The 19686-nt window shown below is 39.1% G+C and overlaps 1 protein-coding gene across 1 annotated transcript; it reads left to right on the top strand.

The window, feature by feature from the left end:
* Nucleotides 1–19564, top strand: phex (phosphate regulating endopeptidase homolog, X-linked). Its single transcript, XM_067578841.1, has 22 exons — nt 1–441; nt 3891–3947; nt 4142–4303; nt 4678–4761; nt 5220–5446; nt 6972–7040; nt 9400–9516; nt 9697–9780; nt 10578–10720; nt 10933–11026; nt 12316–12444; nt 12626–12727; nt 13690–13767; nt 14415–14518; nt 14614–14672; nt 15138–15192; nt 15783–15850; nt 15945–16075; nt 16328–16393; nt 16678–16782; nt 17484–17560; nt 17671–19564. The coding sequence occupies exons 1-22, from the start codon at nt 318–320 to the stop codon at nt 17771–17773; spliced, it is 2238 nt and encodes a 745-aa protein (XP_067434942.1). The 5' UTR covers nt 1–317; the 3' UTR covers nt 17774–19564.
* The last annotated feature ends 122 nt before the right edge of the window (nt 19565–19686 follow it).

Genomic DNA, 19686 nt, shown 5'->3' with positions numbered 1-19686 from the left:
TCAGGGTGAAGTTAGAGTAGCTACAGACAGACAGATAGCAGCAGAGAAAGATAGATTAGGAAAGAAGTTTGTGCTGTTAAATTGGGAAAGAAGCAGAGGATAGAGAGGCAGTGTGTAAAAGAGGAAGTAGAGCTTTTTTTTTTTAATTTCAGGGAGATGTTACTGTAACTTTTTGGATTACATTTTGTAATCCACAATGATTTTTTGTTAGAATTCTTCTACTGTAGATAGTTGTGTTTTGCTCGGTGTGTTTACCCACCTGAGAGTTAGACTTTAGATTGTGTGATTGAGTGTGTGTGTGTGTGTTGTAATAAGTCATGGAACTGGAGCGTTTAGGTGGCAGCGGGGTTAAACCTGAGCGGGGCAACAGTCGTTTCTACAGGATAGCGCTGGCCATGTGTGTGTGTGTCTGTGCCGCTCTGCTGCTCGCACTCATACTGGGTAAGTCCACACACACACACACACACACACACACACACACACAGACATTCACAGAGATCCACACTTTTCTCCTTCAGTCATGCTGCATTATAATTTGTAAGGAATTCTGTGGAAACGTATCACACAGTACGCACACTGCCTCAGATTATAGTACACGCAGACTGTAAATAACACACAGAAGCGTGCTGGTGGGAGCAAAGGTCTTTGTGGAGGACTCGCGGGTAACTTGTGTCAAACTATTTTTGGTTCATATAAGGTTTCATACACGCCCACGTGCACATGCATAGTATTTGCTCTCCATAGCTCCATAGTGCACTGCGGGTGTCAAATTGAACTCTAGGAAAATAGAAAAGAATGTTTGTGTTGTCACTTTTGTGGGCTCATGTCCTGCAGGATGTGAAATTAATTAGCAGTGAATTGTGTGGCAGAGTCATGGGGTGAATAATAATTAACAGTGACATTAAAAAAAAAAAACAAATTAAAAAAAATAGATGTGCCAGGGTAAAATAAACCAGTAATTTGCATTCATAATCTGAACAATAAACAACAAAAAACATGCAAAACAGAGATCGATATTACACATTTAATGATAAAAGAGTGAAAATGAAAGTTTTACAATGCTATGTCTTGGTGTACTGAATTAAAAAATGTTGAAAGAATCAAATTTTACAGGTTTTAACCATATATTATACAGTTTTATAGTGCGTGCTGTGTCCAATGTGTAATATTTGAAATGCTGTCATAAAGAAGGATGATTGTTTAATCCTACTGTGTCTGATTGGAGCAATGCAATCACTTCTGGTAACTTTCTTATTTTTTCCTGGAATTACTGTCCATGAGCTTCAACAGACTAGCGTCAGAAAGGAAGAGCAAAATCAGATAAGAGACACAAGTATATACAAATGCTTGTGTAAAGACAGATGGCGTAGCCTAGCATACAGACTGGAAACAGCTAGCTTAATTCTGTCCAAAGGTTAAAAAAGAATCTGCATATGAGTGGCTCAAAAGGTCGCTGATTAACACATTATATCTTTTGTTTGTTTAATCCATACAAAAACCAAAGTGTTACAGTAACAAGGTGTGGTTTGTGCTGATTTTTCTTGGCTGGGCACAGTAACTTCCTCGATAATTAACACGTACAACTGTACTGTTGGATTAACCAGGCTAGCTGGTTCCCCGTGCTAGCTAACCATCTCCTGGCTCTAGCTTCATATTTAACAGACAGATATGAGAGTGGCATCAATTTTCCCCATCTAACTCTCTGTAAGGTGTGAATATATGCATTTCCCAAAATGTTGAACTATTCCTTTAAAAGTCCTTTTTGCAGACAGTTTTAAGGATTCAGTAGTTTCAGTTGTGCGTGATTGTGAGGACGGTCATGGCCGGGAGGGCTGTATGTGTGCCTCGAGTGGGATAAGTATTGTTGTTTTGTTATTGAGGGAAGGCAACATTCTTGTGGTGGCATTGAAGTGTAATTATGTTATGTGCCTATGTATGCATTACATTTCACCCACACACCCACTCTAATGGAAACTCTCTAGTCTCCAGCCATGTGAATGACCAGACATAGGAATGTCAAGTGGTTGCTTTGATTTTTTTTTTGACTTTTTCATGAGCTTAGAGAGTTCTTAAATGTTTTTTGAATGTGTGTCTGTGTACATGAATGTTTATATCAGTGGCCTGTTTGGTATCTCAGTAATGAACGTGATATCTGTATTAGCAGTGACACTTGAACCTCAAACATCAGTGTGTGTTAAACCCTTGTTTATGTGTTTCTGAAGGAGCAGTCGGGTTGGGGTTGATGAGGTTGTTCCAGGCCAAGTAGGTCGTGCAGGGTTGAAATTGTGAGTGTGTGCATTTCTACTAAAAGTGGACACAACATTAAGCAACCCTGACAAGCTGCTCTAACTAGACAACAAGACCAGTCAACCTCAGAGGTCAGACATTGCGGCGCAACTCCGTAACGCTCCAATCACCCGTGCACAATAGGGATTTGGTTTCTAAATCTGTCAGCTCACTTCATGGGCTTCTGTTCTCCACAGAGCCACATAACTGTGGTTTCTGCCATGAAGTTAGAGAAGCAGGCTTGTAAACCGGACTTTCATTCACCTTCTAGGAACGGAAGTGAACGGGTAAACCTGTGGTCACACTGAGTAAACAGTGGGTCCCTCTATTCTATCATCTTGTCACGTTCTGGTCGCCTCTTTCAGAAGTGTGTACTCAAGTAATTACAGCAGAAGTTAAAGTCAAAAATCTGATGAGGTTTGCTTGTGATTCAATAAATGATTGCTCTCAAGTGGTATTACAAAGCTGTGGGGCAATAGTAGGCGGTGACAATGTGAATTTCCTCAGTGCAGGCAGTCATATGGTTAAAAAATGAAACCACTTACTGTTTGCTCTGTATGAGTGCTCTCCAGCTGTATCAACTGCACTTTGATCTGTACTTGTCCCATTTTGATAGCTAGTAGATTGTGAGAACGTACCTATTACACCTCCGTTTGATAACCAGTATAACCTGAAGCCTGATGGAAATATGATTGCCATGACACTTTCAGTTGTCTGATTTTGGTTTATTGATTGTGTGTATTTTAAACAATTAATAGAGAATTACTTGTGTTGCAGCCTCAGGGTCACAATGTAAAAATACAGTTTTCTAAAAGCAAGACTGGTGACTAAATGGATTGTTGCGGATTTAAGATGTCAGTTAGGTCTTCTAGGCATGGTAGTTCCTTGTACATTGTAAATAGTTGCACCAATTTAGGTAGCGGTCAAAGTTAGTAGGAGTGAGAAGCCCCTTTTCTCCTGTTTTTGTTGATTAGGAGTTAGGTTATACTGTGTCTTTTGTTTCTATTTTATTTTTCGTTAGGGAAGTTTAGGATGGGGGTTTAGTTTACTTTTGTTTGTTGTTTTGGGCATTGCTCAACCGCGAAGTCTGTAAAATAAATTGCCACAGTGAACTTTGATGGTTGTTGGGCTGACCATTGGAAGAGTGGACTGCGGACGTAACAGTACTCGTAAACATGTTCCTGTCTTTTGATCTCCCTCCAGAAAATTAAGTTTATGTCCATTCTGCACTTTTCACTTTTCGTGTTTTGTGATAAAATATTCTCAATTTGAGGTCCACTTACTAGCCTTTCCCTGACCTTTTAGACTGTATTTCATAATCTTCAGTACTGGATGCTCAGCTTGTAAATGAGATCACTTTGCTGGGAAATAAGAAGCAAGAAAATCTGACTACCTTTTGGTGGCTGATCACCTTATTTCACCAATGTTTCTTGGGCGGTTTGTTGGTCTACTGTACTCATCAAGTTTCACTTTCACACAAGAATAGCGGCAGCACCGACAACTGTTTACTGTCTCAAAGCACCTTTAATGTTCTACAAAGAATAAAAAACAGCCGTTTCCGTCAAATTGTATGTTGCATCATCAGCTCTTTTCATCTTCTTCAGTTGCTCAAAGAACCAAGCAGGAGGAGTTCTGCCTGACCCCAGAATGCATTGAAGCAGGTGAGGGCAACTTTTCCATTCAACTGTAGGTTTATGCATTGTAGCTCTGAGCTTCCACTATTGTTTGCACGGTAGCTGGTTTGAGATATTTCTATTGTAACTTGATATTTCAGTTGTAAAAATACGTGTTGCTCAACAGTTATTATTTGGACTCACTGTTTTTTATTTGTTCTGTCTCTTTCTCCTGACTGTAGCGGGGTCTATTCTGAGTAAAATTGACCGGTCCGTTAACCCCTGCGAGGATTTTTATAGTTTCTCCTGTGGGGGTTGGCTAAAGGAGAACCCGATCCCTGAGGATTCCTCCTCGTATGGCATCTACCCCTGGCTGCGACAGCATGTTGACATCAGACTCAAAGGTATGTTTGCCCTTAAATTTCCCATCAGCACCTGACTTACTATCAACATTGATGAGGGCTGAGGTAACTCAAAGTACATTTATAAAGACTCTAAAAAGAGCCCTACTTCGATAGCCACAAGAAAGAGCTAAGGCCTGAATTCTTTTGCAATTGAATTTTCAATAGAGGCTATAAACGACAAGGTCGAAGGCATTTTTTATTTTCAAACTCAAGTGGCTTGGTTTATTGAACACTTTGACTCTAGCTTGGTAGAATATTATTACTGTATGTCAGTGCTACTGAAGCAAGAAGTAATATCACATATTTTTGTCTTAACAAAAGATGTGTGCAGATCAATTTCAATGTGAGGACACAAACGTTTTTTTCTCCTTTAGAGTTACTCGAAGCTCCTTCAGACCCTGATGAACTGACGGCAGTGTCCAAGGCAAAGATCCTCTACCGCTCCTGTTTGAATGAGAGTAAGTCTGACACACAGGCACACACATTTGGTTTTGTCACTAGGAGGACATTGCATTGACTAACCTTGACCATAACAACCACATGTTTAACCTTAACCCCAGCTGTAGCCCTAACCCCAACTCTTACTCTAACCTGAACCCTAAAGCAAAATCTTGACCCTCAAACAATCCTTTAGTGCCACCAACCAAAATGTCCCCACAATCCAAAAATGTCCTCACTCTGCAGGTCTACAAATCAGTCCTCACAAGGACAGATGTGCAAGAGCACACACATACACACACAATGATAGGATAAACAGGACATGATGAGATTTTATTGATCCCCATGACAGATTTAGGTCATCGCAGAAGCCAAAGCTATAAAAAAGGAAAAAGGTATCTAATCACAAAGGTGGACGAAATAGAACAAAAAAAGAAAAATAATACTATTCTTAATTGTTGCGTGTTTATTTACATAGGCACACTGGAGCGGTTGGACTCCAAACCGATGCTGAAAACACTTAAACAGCCGGAGTTTCGGTGGCCCGTTGTGGGGGAAGGGCTCGGCGGGGAGTACGAGTGGTCTGAGGGTCAATGGAACCTGCTGAAGACGGTGGCCGAGATGAGGAACCAGCACAGTAAGAGCGTCCTGATTCGCCTGTACGTCTCCCCAGATGACAAAAACTCCTCCCACTACATCATCAAGGTCAGACTTCCAAAATTATTGACAATTATTGTTGTGTCATGGAATACTTTGCATTACTGCCGATCAACGTCGTAAACTGTTCATCGCAGAATTTTTTAGTTGATTTTCTACCTTCCAGGCATTGGTTTTAGTTGATGCCAGTACAGTACAAAGACTTGCAGAGACCTGACACATTATGAGCTATAGTATGTAATCCATCACAGTAATCATCTGCTGTAGTCACCTTTTATTTTTGTTAGTTACACTGTCATTAGTTCCCAGCGGGGGCGGGAACCTTTTCCTGTCGGTGTTTTCAAGATAGCTGCAACATTTTGAAACTCGGAATATCTTAGTGTACTTGAACTTATCATCAAGGACACTTCTCAGAATGGTCCTCACGAAAATAAAATTATCCTTGACTCAACATAAAAATAATGTAATGAGTCACATCAGTTTGATTAATCTAACTGAAACATTTATTTTAAGACAAACCATTTTAATAGAATTGGGTAAATTACTAATTTAAAATGTAAAAGGTCATCTCTTTATTTTAGACCACGTACCACCAACTGTTTGATGGATGGCCTATATACTCTTGACCCTGAATCACTTTACTACATGCACTCACATTCAGCGTTTGTGAATATTTTTGTTGCAACCACATTTACTCTCAACAACTACAACAACATTGCAATTGTGGAAATCGTGGAAACATTATATAGCACAATGTAAAACACAATCACTCCAGGGCAACACGTAAAATTTGATTTGTGTTCATGAGTCTGTTGCCCTGGTGCATGATGGGAGGTTTCCTCGGGATGCTATACAATATACTGCACACGTAAACTCATACAGAGTATTAATTTGAGGTTGACTCCAATAAAGCAATACTACCAGTATCCACTATCACTACTGGCCAGTTATAGAAAGTATTGTTCATTCTCCACAAGAAGAGTTGGACAAATGACCAACCGTATTGTTTTTCACTGCCGTTTACCGCATCACCAGGAGACATTAATGTATGTTTATTAAAAAAATATTGAAATAACAAAATGTACACTGTGATAGATTACCTACCTTAAACTCCCAATCCTGTATTAGTGTTTGGTGCCATTTCTGGCCACCATTGGTCCACATGGTCCACATTCTGATTTTGGTTCATGTAGTTGAGGTTACGCAACCAGTATTCAACTGGGAACTGACCACGTGGGCTCATACACATGAGCCGAAATGGCAACTGACAAATCTAGGTTGTTAGAGCCTCATTTGACACACAAGGAAAAGGTTTTCAAAACAAGTTTTTGTCTTTGCATGTTGATTTTTATGCCACAGTGAAAAGAATAGAAGGCAGGAAACCAATTCACAAAACTTCCATGTTTGGAAAATTAGGTGCTAACGTGGGGGCTAAAAGATGCAAAACCACTGTTATGGACAGATTCAGTGCCTCGGTCATTTTTCAAATTTTTATAGCTGCAGCAAAAGTAACAAGATTAACAAGCATAAAAAGCAGCAGACACTAACCTATACTCTCTTTGTGTCCATGTAGCTGGATCAGGCATCCTTGTCTCTGCCCTCCAGGGAGGACTACATCACCAACACTTCCTCTGCCCAGGCGGTGAGTCTCTGCTTCATCTTTCACCTCTCTTACCTGTCATCGAAAAAGTCCTCTTCCTACAGCAGCAGCTGTTTCCTTCCTGTTTGAGTGATAAATTATAGTAAAAAAAAAAATGTGGCCACTTGACATATTAACAGTAATTTTCATTTTTTTGTATCAACATCTTAGAATCAGAACAAGAGCTTCCCTCCAGACTGAGAAAGCACAAATACTCAACAATCATAATGCAAACATTAATTTAATAGGAGGCAGCAGACATCGATCGCTCCGCTAATAGCTGCCTCATTAGACCAGCGTGAAAAAAGTGCAGTGAGTTTGCAGTGACTATTTTTTCTCAGCTGGAGAAACTATTGTCTCACTGTTGATGCAATATGAATAGCAGTTGTGGGGGAGACAGATATGCCTAACAATCAGTTATATTAGTAATTGTGCAAAGATAACATTTATGTCAGCAAGAGACAGTTCCCAAAGGAATTTGGGAGGGGATGGTCAGTAATGTCACAATTTTGATTTTCTGTGTGCAATAAGTGAAGGCCACTAGGCCATGTGTGTTGTGAGAAATGTGGAAATTTGCCAGGTACAATTGATACATGTTAGAGAAGTTTGAGACACCGTTTTTTTCCGAGATGAGTCATGTCTGGATTATTAGTGTCAAGGTCAAGCAAGGTGGCGTTCAGAAAATAAGCTCCACATTAGGAGAGGTTATGAGAGGTATATAATTTAATGTTTTATGATTTTTCATTAGGTTATTTGTCCCGGGTCAAAGCCTCGGTTTGCTCTGTATTTCACTTTAATGCACAGTAAACCAATTCACTTTGAACCCTCTCAGCTTCCAGTGTATTCTTTCAAGTCTTTTTCAACACAGTGTTGCTCCCTTCACCCTAAAGAGAATACTGTATCTAAAGCCCAAATATAAAAGGGCCTACATTTAGTTCTTTGGAAAATGTACACCATCTTAGTTTAGTGTGTTAGCATGCTAATATTTGTTAATTAGCATTGAACACAAAGTACGGCTGATGTTTTTTTTTTATGTATTTGGTCAATAAAGCATTGGACAAACTGACATTTTTACCTGATAAAGAGTTAAGGGAAATTTATTACGATTCATCCTAAAAGGAGTATAAATGTCTATACCTTCATGGAACACCTTCCAATAGTAGTCAAGATATTTCACTTAAAACCAAGTGACAACCTGCTGGAGAGGATCACCAAAATCAGTAGGAGTTGTCCTCTGGGAACCATGAATCTGTACAAACTATCACAGCGATCCATTCAATAGTTGCTGAAATATTTTAGTTTGGACCAAAGTGGTGGACAGACTGACTTGATTATGATCCCTAGATCCATGCTGCTAGCATGGCTAAAACATATATTAACATATAAACACATTAACATATAGTAACTGTATCTGTAAACTTGTTTTATGCTTTAGTTTTACACGTATTTTTATATCGGATTTACCTTTGTGTATCTTCATTTTGACACAAGCATTTGAACAAAGCTTAGGCTATAAATGCAAAGAAAATAAATAAATATTATTTGCTGTGTATCTGTCCCTATACAAATTATATTTATATAAAATCATACATATAATACATAAATAACTCATACTGATATAACTGTACAAAAGTGTCTGTGTGTGGATCTAAGTCCTTGTATAATGCCTGCTGATGTTTGGTAGTGATAGTCGACAGTAGCTTAAAGCAATGAAAGAGTAAGTGACATTGGTCTTTTTCTGCCTCTCTCTCTCTCTCTCTCAAATTCAAAGCTCATAAGCTGAGTAATGAATGTATAATTATCAACAATCATATTAAACACAATCAGGCATTTTTTTAACAGATGTAATCACTCAGAAACATTTACTACAGAGCTTGTTTCTCTTAGTGTATGACAACACTTCACATATTTTGCAGCTATTAGCACACTCTGACTTTTCTCTCCACATTGATACAACAGTTTCTGAGGATCAAGGAGATGAATAAACCCAGGATATATATTTATTTTTTCAAAGAAAACCTCTCTTAAATCCTTATATTTCTCACAGTATAATAGGAAGTGAGATTCTGTCTCAACCTCTCTTTTATGACAAAATGAACACACCCCGGCCTCTCCGGGTCGCCTGTTCCGCCTGTGACGACCTGTTTCTGTGGCCAGGCTGTGTGTCCACTCAGTCTCTACAATGTCAACGTTTTCCTTAGTTTTCTATCAGTCACGGTGGTCAGGTACTCTGCCGCCATGTACTCTCTGTTTAGGGTCAAACAGAATTCTAATTTACTTTGTGATTTGGTGGTTTTGTTCCAATATTTGATATAATTTTCTCTTTCTCTCTCTCTCTCTCTCTCTCTCTCTCTCTCTCCAGTATCGTGCAGCCTTGCTGAGTTTGATGGTGGATACAGCCGTCATGCTGGGCGCTCCAGAGAAAGCAGCACTGACCCAGATGGAAAAGGCTCTTGCCTTCGAGACCAAACTGGCTCATGTAAAGATGTCATGTCAGATAAATATAATCCCACTCAATGTATGGAAACGGCTTCACAGGCCTCCGTGTTTCTGGAGCTAATTACAACAAGGGATTATTATCAACCATGAAATATGAAATTAATTAGTCAACTTCACCAACAGTTGAAATGGAAACATTGCTTTCTCATCGTGCCTGCAGATCCTGATTCCCTATGAAAACCGCACCAGTGAAAACATGTACAACAAATACACACTCTCCCGCCTGCAGCGCCACATACCACAGGTACTTCAAACAGGAACTGTAAAGAAAAATCATAATACAAAAAAAATGTATAGACACTTACTTTGTTCTTGCCCTTTCTTTTCAGAAGTCTTAACATGTGTCAGTCCAGTTATGGGTGTGTACACGTTTAAAGCAAAAAAATACCACAAAACGGAGACATTAGCTCCTAAAAACAATCTGAGGAAGTGACATTCATACTCATTAAATGACTGACAGTACAGAAATGAAAGCAAATTATATACTAGGCTGATTTGGGCATTTAATTACAAAGAATATTTATGATTGATTTGATTGTTATGATGCTGTCTATTAGATTTAATAGACAATTTTGCTGCCACATGCTTTGAATATGATTTCAGATGCTTCTCTACCCTGAGAACGAGATGATAAAGGAGGCGACTTGTGTCATTCTTGTATTTTTTTGGCAGCAGAATGATAAAACTTAAAGATGACAAGAGCCCAAAATGTATAAAAATAGTTTGAGATTTAAATCCCTTCAAAAAAAACATGTGGATTCTGTTGAAAGAAATTGCAAACTAACGATTATGATCTTTATTTATTGAGCAGTTTTCAAAAGTTCCTCCCAAGGGCAGCAAAATAAAATCATAAAATCATTAGATATTAAAAAACAGATAAATCCAATTGAGTGTAAGATATAATAAGAGAGAATTTAAAAGAAATAAAAAACAGAAGGCGATAGGGGTTTGATTTAAGAAGAGATTATAGAGAGGTCACTGACTTCTGAAAATGTTTTATATGTTAAACCTTCACATGTCTCTTCCTCCATCTGTCTGTAGTTTGACTGGTTGGGTTTTGTGAGGACTGTGGTGGAGTCTAAAGGCGACCCGGCTCGGTCCATCTCCTCCTCCGAGCCCATCATCGTCCGAGCTCCGCAGTACTTCAAGGAACTTTTCAAACTCATTAATGCCACAGAGCCCAGGTACACACACACACACACACATGCACACACACATGCACACACATGCACACACACATGCACGGCCAGACAGAGAACACACACAGACAGATGAGCGCACACTGGGGCTTGAGGGCTTCTGTCTCTCATTATAAGTATATTATAGTGTATAATGAGATTACATGTAGGCATTTAATTAATGTCCCTCCTCTCTCTCTCTCTTTATCTTTATCCAGGACTGTTGCTAACTACGTACAATGGAGGACAGTTTTTTCCAGGATCACCACTCTGAGCCGCCGTTTCCTCTACAGATACCTCGACTACGCTCGGGTCGGTACAGAAAGCATCTTGCAAAATCTATGTCCATAATTGGTGATTTTTTAATGTTTTTGGATGAACTGAAGGATTAAAAACTCCTTTATGGGATTGAGAATTCTCCTATTTCATGTAAAGATGACATTTTGTTCCACTATAACTTTCTTTCTGTCATTTCTTAAATTCTTCAATGAGCTGTTTCCTAAATCCATAATTCACTCTACAGTATGTGGTACTGTATGTACACTAATTTACTACCGCTGAGGACGCAGAGGCCATGTCCTCTGTGCTGCTTTTAAGAATTTGTGGTTTAACAATGTGAGGGAGTTTAGTGGATATTTTATAGGCTGATGATATTTTAGACTCAGTATAATTAAATTTGATTACTTTTAGGGCCAACAGATAAATAAATCAATGAAGAATTTAGTACTTTCCCACCAGATTCCTTTTCATTCCTGGCATCTACTATTCAGGCCTCCATGCTGGTATAAAATGTATATATATTTGAATAAATAATAGAGTATTAAAATCCAAATATTAATTTAAAATATGAGGTTTTTATCCTGTAAGTGGGGAGAGTGAGGGAGGATTCTTGGATATATGACCTCAGTTGTTTGACAATCTTGGCTACAGCCCTGCTTGTACTGTTTTATACAACTAGAAAATAATACAAGAGTGATGCTGCCAATTTAATGTCACAAAGAGAAACCAAAATGTTTTTTGTTTTTTTCCAGAGATATAATATTTAAGCTTTTAATTTTCTGGGACTGCTCCGGAGCTTTTGTCAGTTTTGTAGTCATAATTACCTTTGTGTATTTCAAGGTTCTTCATCCACACACTCAAGAATCTAACAGACTTAGTATGCGTATATATATATTCTTACTGTTCCTGTTTGAACAGATTTTGAATTAGTATTAGTAGACACAGCTTGAGCCTCATACATACATAGATACATACTTTTTTTATCTGAGCCCTAATCAACATTGTAAATGAGGTTAAAGGTTAAAAGTTCTCAAAATGTAACAGTGACACACTCTCAAATCCTGTTTATATGTCCCAAAACTCTCATTACAGTAATTAGAAAGCAGGAAAAAATATGTTACTTTGAATACTGTGGCATACAGTATACCTTAGATACAAATAATGATCTCAAACAAATTTGTTATAATTCAAAATATATCAAATATCAGTATAAAACCACAAGTGACCCTTAAAGGCATCTTGACCATACGGTTTAGAACCTGGCTCTCTGTGGAGGAAGACACAATGTCACCTTGCATCTCCGTCTCTCACACCCCCACCAGGTAACCACGGGAACCACCTCTCTGACCCCGCGCTGGGATAAGTGTGTTAATTATGTCGAGAACTCGCTGGTTTATGCCACTGGGCGCCTTTTTGTCAACACACACTTCCAGGAGGACAAGAAACATATGGTGCGTGTGTTTTTATGTGTGTGTGTTCTAGAAATGATATCAAGCAGTAAATCTTTAATAAAAGTAAAAGTGTTTAATTGATGATTTTGGTATATATTTAGTTGTATTTTTTAATATTTCCTCCTGAAGTCACATTTAACTCTCTGACGGCTTCTGTGTCATTCGTTCATTTGTGACTCAGATGGAGGAGCTGATTCAGGGCGTTCGCTGGGCGTTCATCGACATGCTGAAGAAAGAGAACGACTGGATGGATGAACCAACGAAGAAGAGAGCCATAGAAAAGGCAAGAACGGCTGACCGCTTCGTCACGACTCATCAGTTCCTCTGTCCCATCTCACTCTGGACAATAACTCTGCTCCAATCTCCAAAACTACTTTCTTCCCTCTTCCTTACTCTCATCTCTAAATTGTCATCTACAATCAACACATTTTGCTTTAAACTTAAAGCTGCATTCATGTTTTTTTCTTTTGGCCACTTGGGGGCAGCACTGTTTTGTTTTTCACCACCTGAGGGAAAATATCTTTCTTTAGCTGCTCGACTAGATGTTCGACTTTCTGCACCAGCTAGCTGCTAACTGTATTTGTCTGCCATTTGGTGTTAGGCAGGCTGAAACCAAAACAATGAACTTAAAGAGGCTACAAAGCTCAGTAGAGATGTTGAATTAGATGATAAATCACCTAAAAGTGTCATTAATTTATTCTTAAAAGAAAACTATTGATTATTGCAGCTTTAAACCAGAATATTGACCAGTTTGTAAGTAAAATATGCTTTTGATATCTTTGGGATTCTGATTGATCCCATTTTATCATGTAGGCTCACACATTTGTACCTTTTTTTCTGTCTTCAGTACAGCAATGCCACGCCGTCCTTCACTTCACTGTTTTTGTAACCGGAGAACCATTGATCTTTAAAATGCTCCTCCTCATCATCATCTCTCACGGAGTAGTTTTCTCCTTGAACCAAACTATTCCTCATTGGGCAGCCTTCCAATAACGACAATCACATTTAGATGCTAACTCTTTATTGTCCCCAGTGTCTCTTTATTTCTTATGTAACATTTCAGTCCCATTTTAAGGACTTGGGAGCATTTTTTTTTTTTTGTCAGAGTACTGTAGCTGTGACTCTCACGGCCCTCGCTCCTTATTGCTTATATTATATTCTATCTTAGATGGCTGATAAATATATTTATGATTATGTAAAAGTCTGTTTAAACTCTCTTTAACAATGACTCTGTCGTCTCTCCAGGCTCACGCAGTGCTGGCTAAGGTCGGCTACCCTGAGTTTATTCTGAATGACACCTACCTCAATGAAGATTTAAAGCAGGTTAGTGCAACAGTGAACTGCTGTAGGCTAGTTCTATAGCGTAACTTGGGTAAAACAGAGGTTAATGGGGGAAAAATGACAAAAAACAAACAAAAAAAGAGAATAAACGAGCAAAAAAACATCTCAGCTAGTTTATTTATTAATGTGACTGTCTAACACATTGTCCTCTGTGAACCACTCTGCATTTAACTGCACATACTGTATGAGCATGTGACAAATGAAACATATGTATCTTGAATCTGTAAGTAATTTATAGGCCCAAAGCATCGAAAGAACCTCACCATCAAAACTGACAGTCAGCCACCGCATACCAGCATAATGAAGCAGAGCAGTAGGTTCAGTGGCAGGTTGCTGTCACACAGCCATTAGGCTCTTTAACTCTTCCCAACGGGGGCGGGCAGGGCGGGGGCGCTGGCGGGGGCGAGGGGGGGGGGAGTTGAGAGTTGAGTGCTAGGCCCGATGCTCTGCTCTTCTCCTCTGCTTACTATGATAGTCACTTTAATTACCGTCATAGTCTCTTCATGCACTGTTGGACACTTTATCACTTTATTTGCTGTCAGTCACTCTGTTTACGGTTTAGGCTTACTCTGAGAAGTACTTTTAAATAAGAGCGTGTGTGTGTATTTGTGTGTGTGTGTGTGTTACAGCTAGAGTTCAGTGAGACAGACTACTACGGGAATGTGATGCAGACGTTGAAGTTTATCGCCCAATCTGACATCGGCTGGCTCCGAAAGAGCGTCCCACGCACCGAGTGAGTGGTCGGACCGATCTGTACCGCGTTTTACTTCCTGTTATTCCTCGTTGTCACGGCAACAATGTGTGTATGTGTGTGTGTTTGTGTTCCAGGTGGTTCACAAACCCCACGACCGTGAACGCCTTCTACAGTTCCTCCACCAATCAAATCAGTAAGATTGATCTCTGAGACGGATTCATTACATGAGTTGATTTTTTTTTTTATCATCCGGGTATTAATGACTTATAGAGTTATGTCCAGAGAGGATGAAGCTCCACTGCACTCCAGTGATTTCAATTAAGGATCTGCCTGGGATACATTTTTTTTGGGATTATTGCTCCCTTAAAATCGCTGAGTAGGCATTTCAGTTTCAAAAGTAATTGGAAATTTGCATGAAACACGAGCTAAAACTGCTAGCGGAGGATGGAGGAGTTCTTTTTTTTTTTTTTTTTTTTAAAATAGGTCAAATGTGATCTGTTTCTACTTCCCTAAGAAAACACACTTTTTAATCACAAATATCTTTGCCTCACACAGGAAATAGAAAAACCTTCTGCAGTAAATGAATTCTGTCTGGACAGAGCTGTAGACACGCAAACAAAACAACAAAAAAAAAAACTATTTCATTCTTCTCATTCAGGATTCCCTGCCGGTGAGCTTCAGAAACCTTTCTTTTGGGGGAAGGAGTATCCGAGGTGAGATTAAAGAAATGTGACATGCTCTACTAACAGACCATGAAAATGCCACCTCACGCTTTGCTCAGCAGAACTGTGAAGCTCTGAAATAATTACAGGATTTTTCTGACATGAACCTCTGGATAGAAAAGCACAGAGAGGAGTCTAGTGGTAAGGCCTGTGGAAAAACGGCGTGATTTAATACCTCACGCTCCACAGATCATGAAATTACAAGAGGTCATTAGTGATTCGTTTTTTGAATAATAAGTTACGTTGGCTTCATTTCATCAATTTTACAATAAAGTCTTATAGCAACTGTAGAAATAATCCTCAGTTTTTTAATACATAATGAAAGATATGTCTTCAGTTTGATTGATTTGTAAAGTACAAACATTTTGCCAAACAAATAATAAAATTATTCACCATCGTTGAAGTAATTTCTAAAACTGTTTCTTTTAAATGGAGGTTCAAGCAAATCCCTGTCTGGCACCATACTGTGCTTTTATTAATACAATAAATTTAAATGACATTCCTAAAAAACAGAGCTTAGATTTCAAAGAAGCTGCCTTTTCTATCAGTCACATGACCAAACCTCATTCCCTCGTTTCCAGGTCTTTGAGTTACGGCGCCATCGGGGTGATAGTCGGACACGAGTTGACACACGGCTTCGACAATAACGGTAAATACTGACCTCAGAAAACAGCCATGATGATGAGGTGAGAGATTTCTTTTTTTTTATGTGCGTGTGCGTTTTATGTTTTTTTTCTGCACAGGTCGCAAGTACGACAAGAACGGAAACCTTGACCAGTGGTGGAGCAACTCGTCCGTAACAGCCTTCAATGAGAAGACTCAGTGTATGATTGATCAGTATAATGGCTACCACTGGGAGGAGGCGAGGTTGAACGTAAGACCTAGAGTTTGAATCCACAGATTGATCCACAGCATCAAAACTGCCCATTCAGATAATGATCAAGTCAAGAATAGTCTATAGTAATATTGTATATATTGCTTGTATGTATTCTAAATGTGTTTCAATAGTAAGGAGTACATTTTAGAACCAGGGTTGCCTGATTTAGAATTACCTGGCATCATATGAACCTTTATGAAAGAAGAAGAGATGAGGATATATGTGGATTGTGATTTTTCTCTCCTGTAGGTGCGGGGTAAGAGGACGCTGGCAGAGAACATAGCAGACAACGGAGGAATAAGAGAAGCTTTTAGGGTACAATGTCTCTCTCACTCTGTGTCTACTACATCTTTTGGCAAAAAAAAAGGCCTTTCTCGTGGCAGAAAAATACAGATGTGACTAATAACATCAATGACGGTTATATTGCATTTAGGTGTGCCTGAAAACCACTGCAGTGAGCTAGCGTGAACAATACCAGCGCCCCCGGCACTGTTTATTATTAGTTACACCTGCGTCTCACATCTCAAAATGTACTCAGTGAGAAAAGTTTACTTTCAAAACTTTCAAGATGTTGTGTTAAGAAGTCTGTTTCTGTGCAGGCGTACAGGCGGTGGATAGATGAGACCAGAGGAGGCGTGGAGGAGCCTCTGCTGCCTGGAGTCGGACTGAACAACAATCAACTCTTCTTCCTCAGCTACGCACATGTAAGGACAAAGGCGGCAGCTGTTTCTGCTGCGCTGCTGATGTTTTTCTTTAGATGATTAGAGCTTTTAAGGCTCGACGTGGTTATAGGTTTAAGTAAGAACAGGTACAAATGTCTAGACTGAGGTGTTATTAATTATAATGCTTATTAGGAGTTTCATGTTTTGTTTTATGATGCAAAAGTGCATGCATCTCACCTGTAAACTACAGTAAAAATCTAACGCAGTATGACATTAGATTTGTCCTTAATTGTCTTTTGAGTTAAATGTAGCTGAACTTATTTTAGGATTTAGTACAAAAATTGGAAATGTTCTGTGGGAGCCAGTGGCGAAATAAACCATAATGTAGCCATTATCACTGCTGCAATCTATTACCTAACTAATTGTACTCCATTTGGGTCTTGAACTGTTAATGAAGAAAATGCTGCAGGGTAGTTTAAGCAGATCTGCTTCTTGGTACTGCAGCACAGTTTTGGTTACACATTTATGAAAGTCTTTTTTACTAGACAGTACATACTTATATATACATACTGCATTCATATATTTACCATTCTGCTAATGCTGAGCACCACTACCCTCCAGTAATATGAGTGTTGTATTGCTTGGTAAGGCGGCGAAGGGTAAAAACACACATGTACACATATTTTTATGACACTCACCGTAAAAGCATCTGTTTAATGGGCTTGTAATGTGCTGATCTGCAGGTGAGATGTAACTCATACAGACCAGAGGCAGCCAGGGACCAGATACAGAGTGGAGCCCACAGTCCACCAAAATACAGGTGAGCACATACACACACACACACACACACACTCACACACACACACACACACACACACACACACACAACCCTTACAACCTGACCTTGACCATCACTGTTTCCTCCCGCAGAGTCATCGGAGCGATGAGTAACTTCGAAGAGTTCCGCAAAACGTTCAGCTGTTCCGAGTCGTCGGTCATGAACAGAGGCGCACACTCCTGCCGGGTGTGGTGACCTTTGACCTCAGCTTGACTCTGAACCAGGCCGGAGCTGTCGGCAGGGCGTCTGTCGAAAAAAAGGCTGATAGCGCCTGACTTAGCCGACACAGTTTACATGATACGGGAGCAAACGAAGCAAACGAGTTGTGCTCACAGAAATATAAACCCTAACATATAGACATGTTAGAGTAAGAGTGGAAACATTTAGAGACTGAACCCATTTTTAAAGGGTTATTGTATATTGTTTCAACAAATTAGTGACTTTTTTTTACTGGTACATTTACTGCAGATATTGCAGCTAATGCGTAAATTATGACTGAAGCCATTTGTGAAGGACCAGAGGTTATGGATGATGGAAATGTTGGGAAAAAAAAGTATTTGTTACAGGCTGTTTTTGTAAAAACTGACCCTTTTTACAACAACACACCAGTATGTACTATAAGTGTCACTAGAGAAAGCTAAAGCCTTTCTTATGGGAATAAAGAGTTTTTATATCACAGTAAAGCTGCAAAGACCAGAACTTTTTTTTCTTTTTTTTTTTAAGAGGAACATATATTCCAGATGTTACGGTAACTGTGGGAAGCACAAAATATCACAGGATAAGATCCGCATATATTCATTAGCATCTTTGTTGATGAATTTCCAACACCCCAAACCAAAGATGAATTCATATTTGTGCATAAATATGACCAAAAAAAAAGCAAAATAGAATACAAACAATAAAGTTAGATATTTACCTTCAAATTCTATCTGATAATAAGTCTCGAATCCTCATATTTCTTGAGATAATTGTGAAAGTCAGTGTCGTATTTTGTACTGCAGTTCAACAAGTAAAATTATATCAACTTGGCTCCTCTGCTACTTGTTAAGATGTGTATGTTTCGTACTGTGTGTGTGTGTTTGTGTGTGTGTGGAGGCTCTCCTTCCATAAGTCTGGGTCCTGTCTCAGTTCCTGTCCCACTTTGTTTCAATCTGGTTTTCGTGTCAGACATTTATATTCATTCTGCCTCAGTTCAGCCCGAGGCAAATAAGCTCACGGAATTACAAGCACTCAAACTACAAGATGCACTCTGTCCATTTGTCTTTCTGTCTGTGTTACTCGGCCGCGCTGCCCAGATGCACTCACGCATCAGTCCGTGGTAGTATTTGAGATCGCTGCGGGATAAAAGGGAGTATTATACAAGGCAGGATTAACAAGTAAAAGTGTGAACAGCTTTAGGGAACATCCGCCGACATGTTGTTTATTGTTGTACAGTTATCGTGGTGAAAGACATATCTGAATCATGAACCTAAATCCGATATTCAGGTTGTGTTTTATAGGTTTTAAATGAAATTTCATAACCCTTTTTACACATTTAACTTTTTTTTATTGTGCTTTTTGAAATACCCTGATAGTTTTGACATGTACTGTATAAAAGCAATCTGGAATCTGAAGATCCACCAAAGCACATAAATGTCAAAACTAGCATTATAGCATCATTTTAAAACCATCTTTGGATTATTATTTACAGGTTCCAAGTTATATTTCATGTTTTATTTACAAGATATCAACCCTTCCTCATCCACAAAGTTAATTTTTAAAAGCCGAATAATAAATATACAGAGTATAAAACCTTCAAGGTGCAAATGATTAAACTGATTTTATTTTATTATTTGCAAATGTTTTCGCTTGATATACATTTTTAACTTAATGAGATGATTTATCATTTTTACATGCTGTGATGGTGTTTCACTGTGTCACTGTTGTTTTGGCTGTGCTTCTCTCTGTCCGATTCTAATAAAACTATGAGGCTGTTCCTCCCCCCCCCCCCCCCCCCCCCGTGTAACTTTGCTGTAATTGATAAGGTGAGTTGGAAGATGTGTGTGTGTGAGAGAGTGAGTGAGAGAGAGAGAGAGAGAGAGAGAGAGAGAGAGGTGGCAGACAGTGGA

Source organism: Thunnus thynnus, chromosome 21 (assembly GCF_963924715.1).
Source record: "Thunnus thynnus chromosome 21, fThuThy2.1, whole genome shotgun sequence".
Lineage (NCBI taxonomy): Eukaryota > Metazoa > Chordata > Actinopteri > Scombriformes > Scombridae > Thunnus > Thunnus thynnus.
The sequence above is the reverse complement of the archived record's forward strand: the minus strand, read 5'-3'. Positions and strand labels throughout refer to the sequence as shown.

Coding starts and splice junctions, on each gene's coding strand:
- phex (XM_067578841.1), top strand. CDS start 318: ATGGAACTGGAGCGTTTAGGTGGCAGCGGGGTTAAACCTGAGCGGGGC. Junction 4,762..5,219: donor CCGCTCCTGTTTGAATGAGA/GTAAGTCTGACA, acceptor TTATTTACATAG/GCACACTGGAGCGGTTGGAC. Junction 9,517..9,696: donor TCGAGACCAAACTGGCTCAT/GTAAAGATGTCA, acceptor TCGTGCCTGCAG/ATCCTGATTCCCTATGAAAA.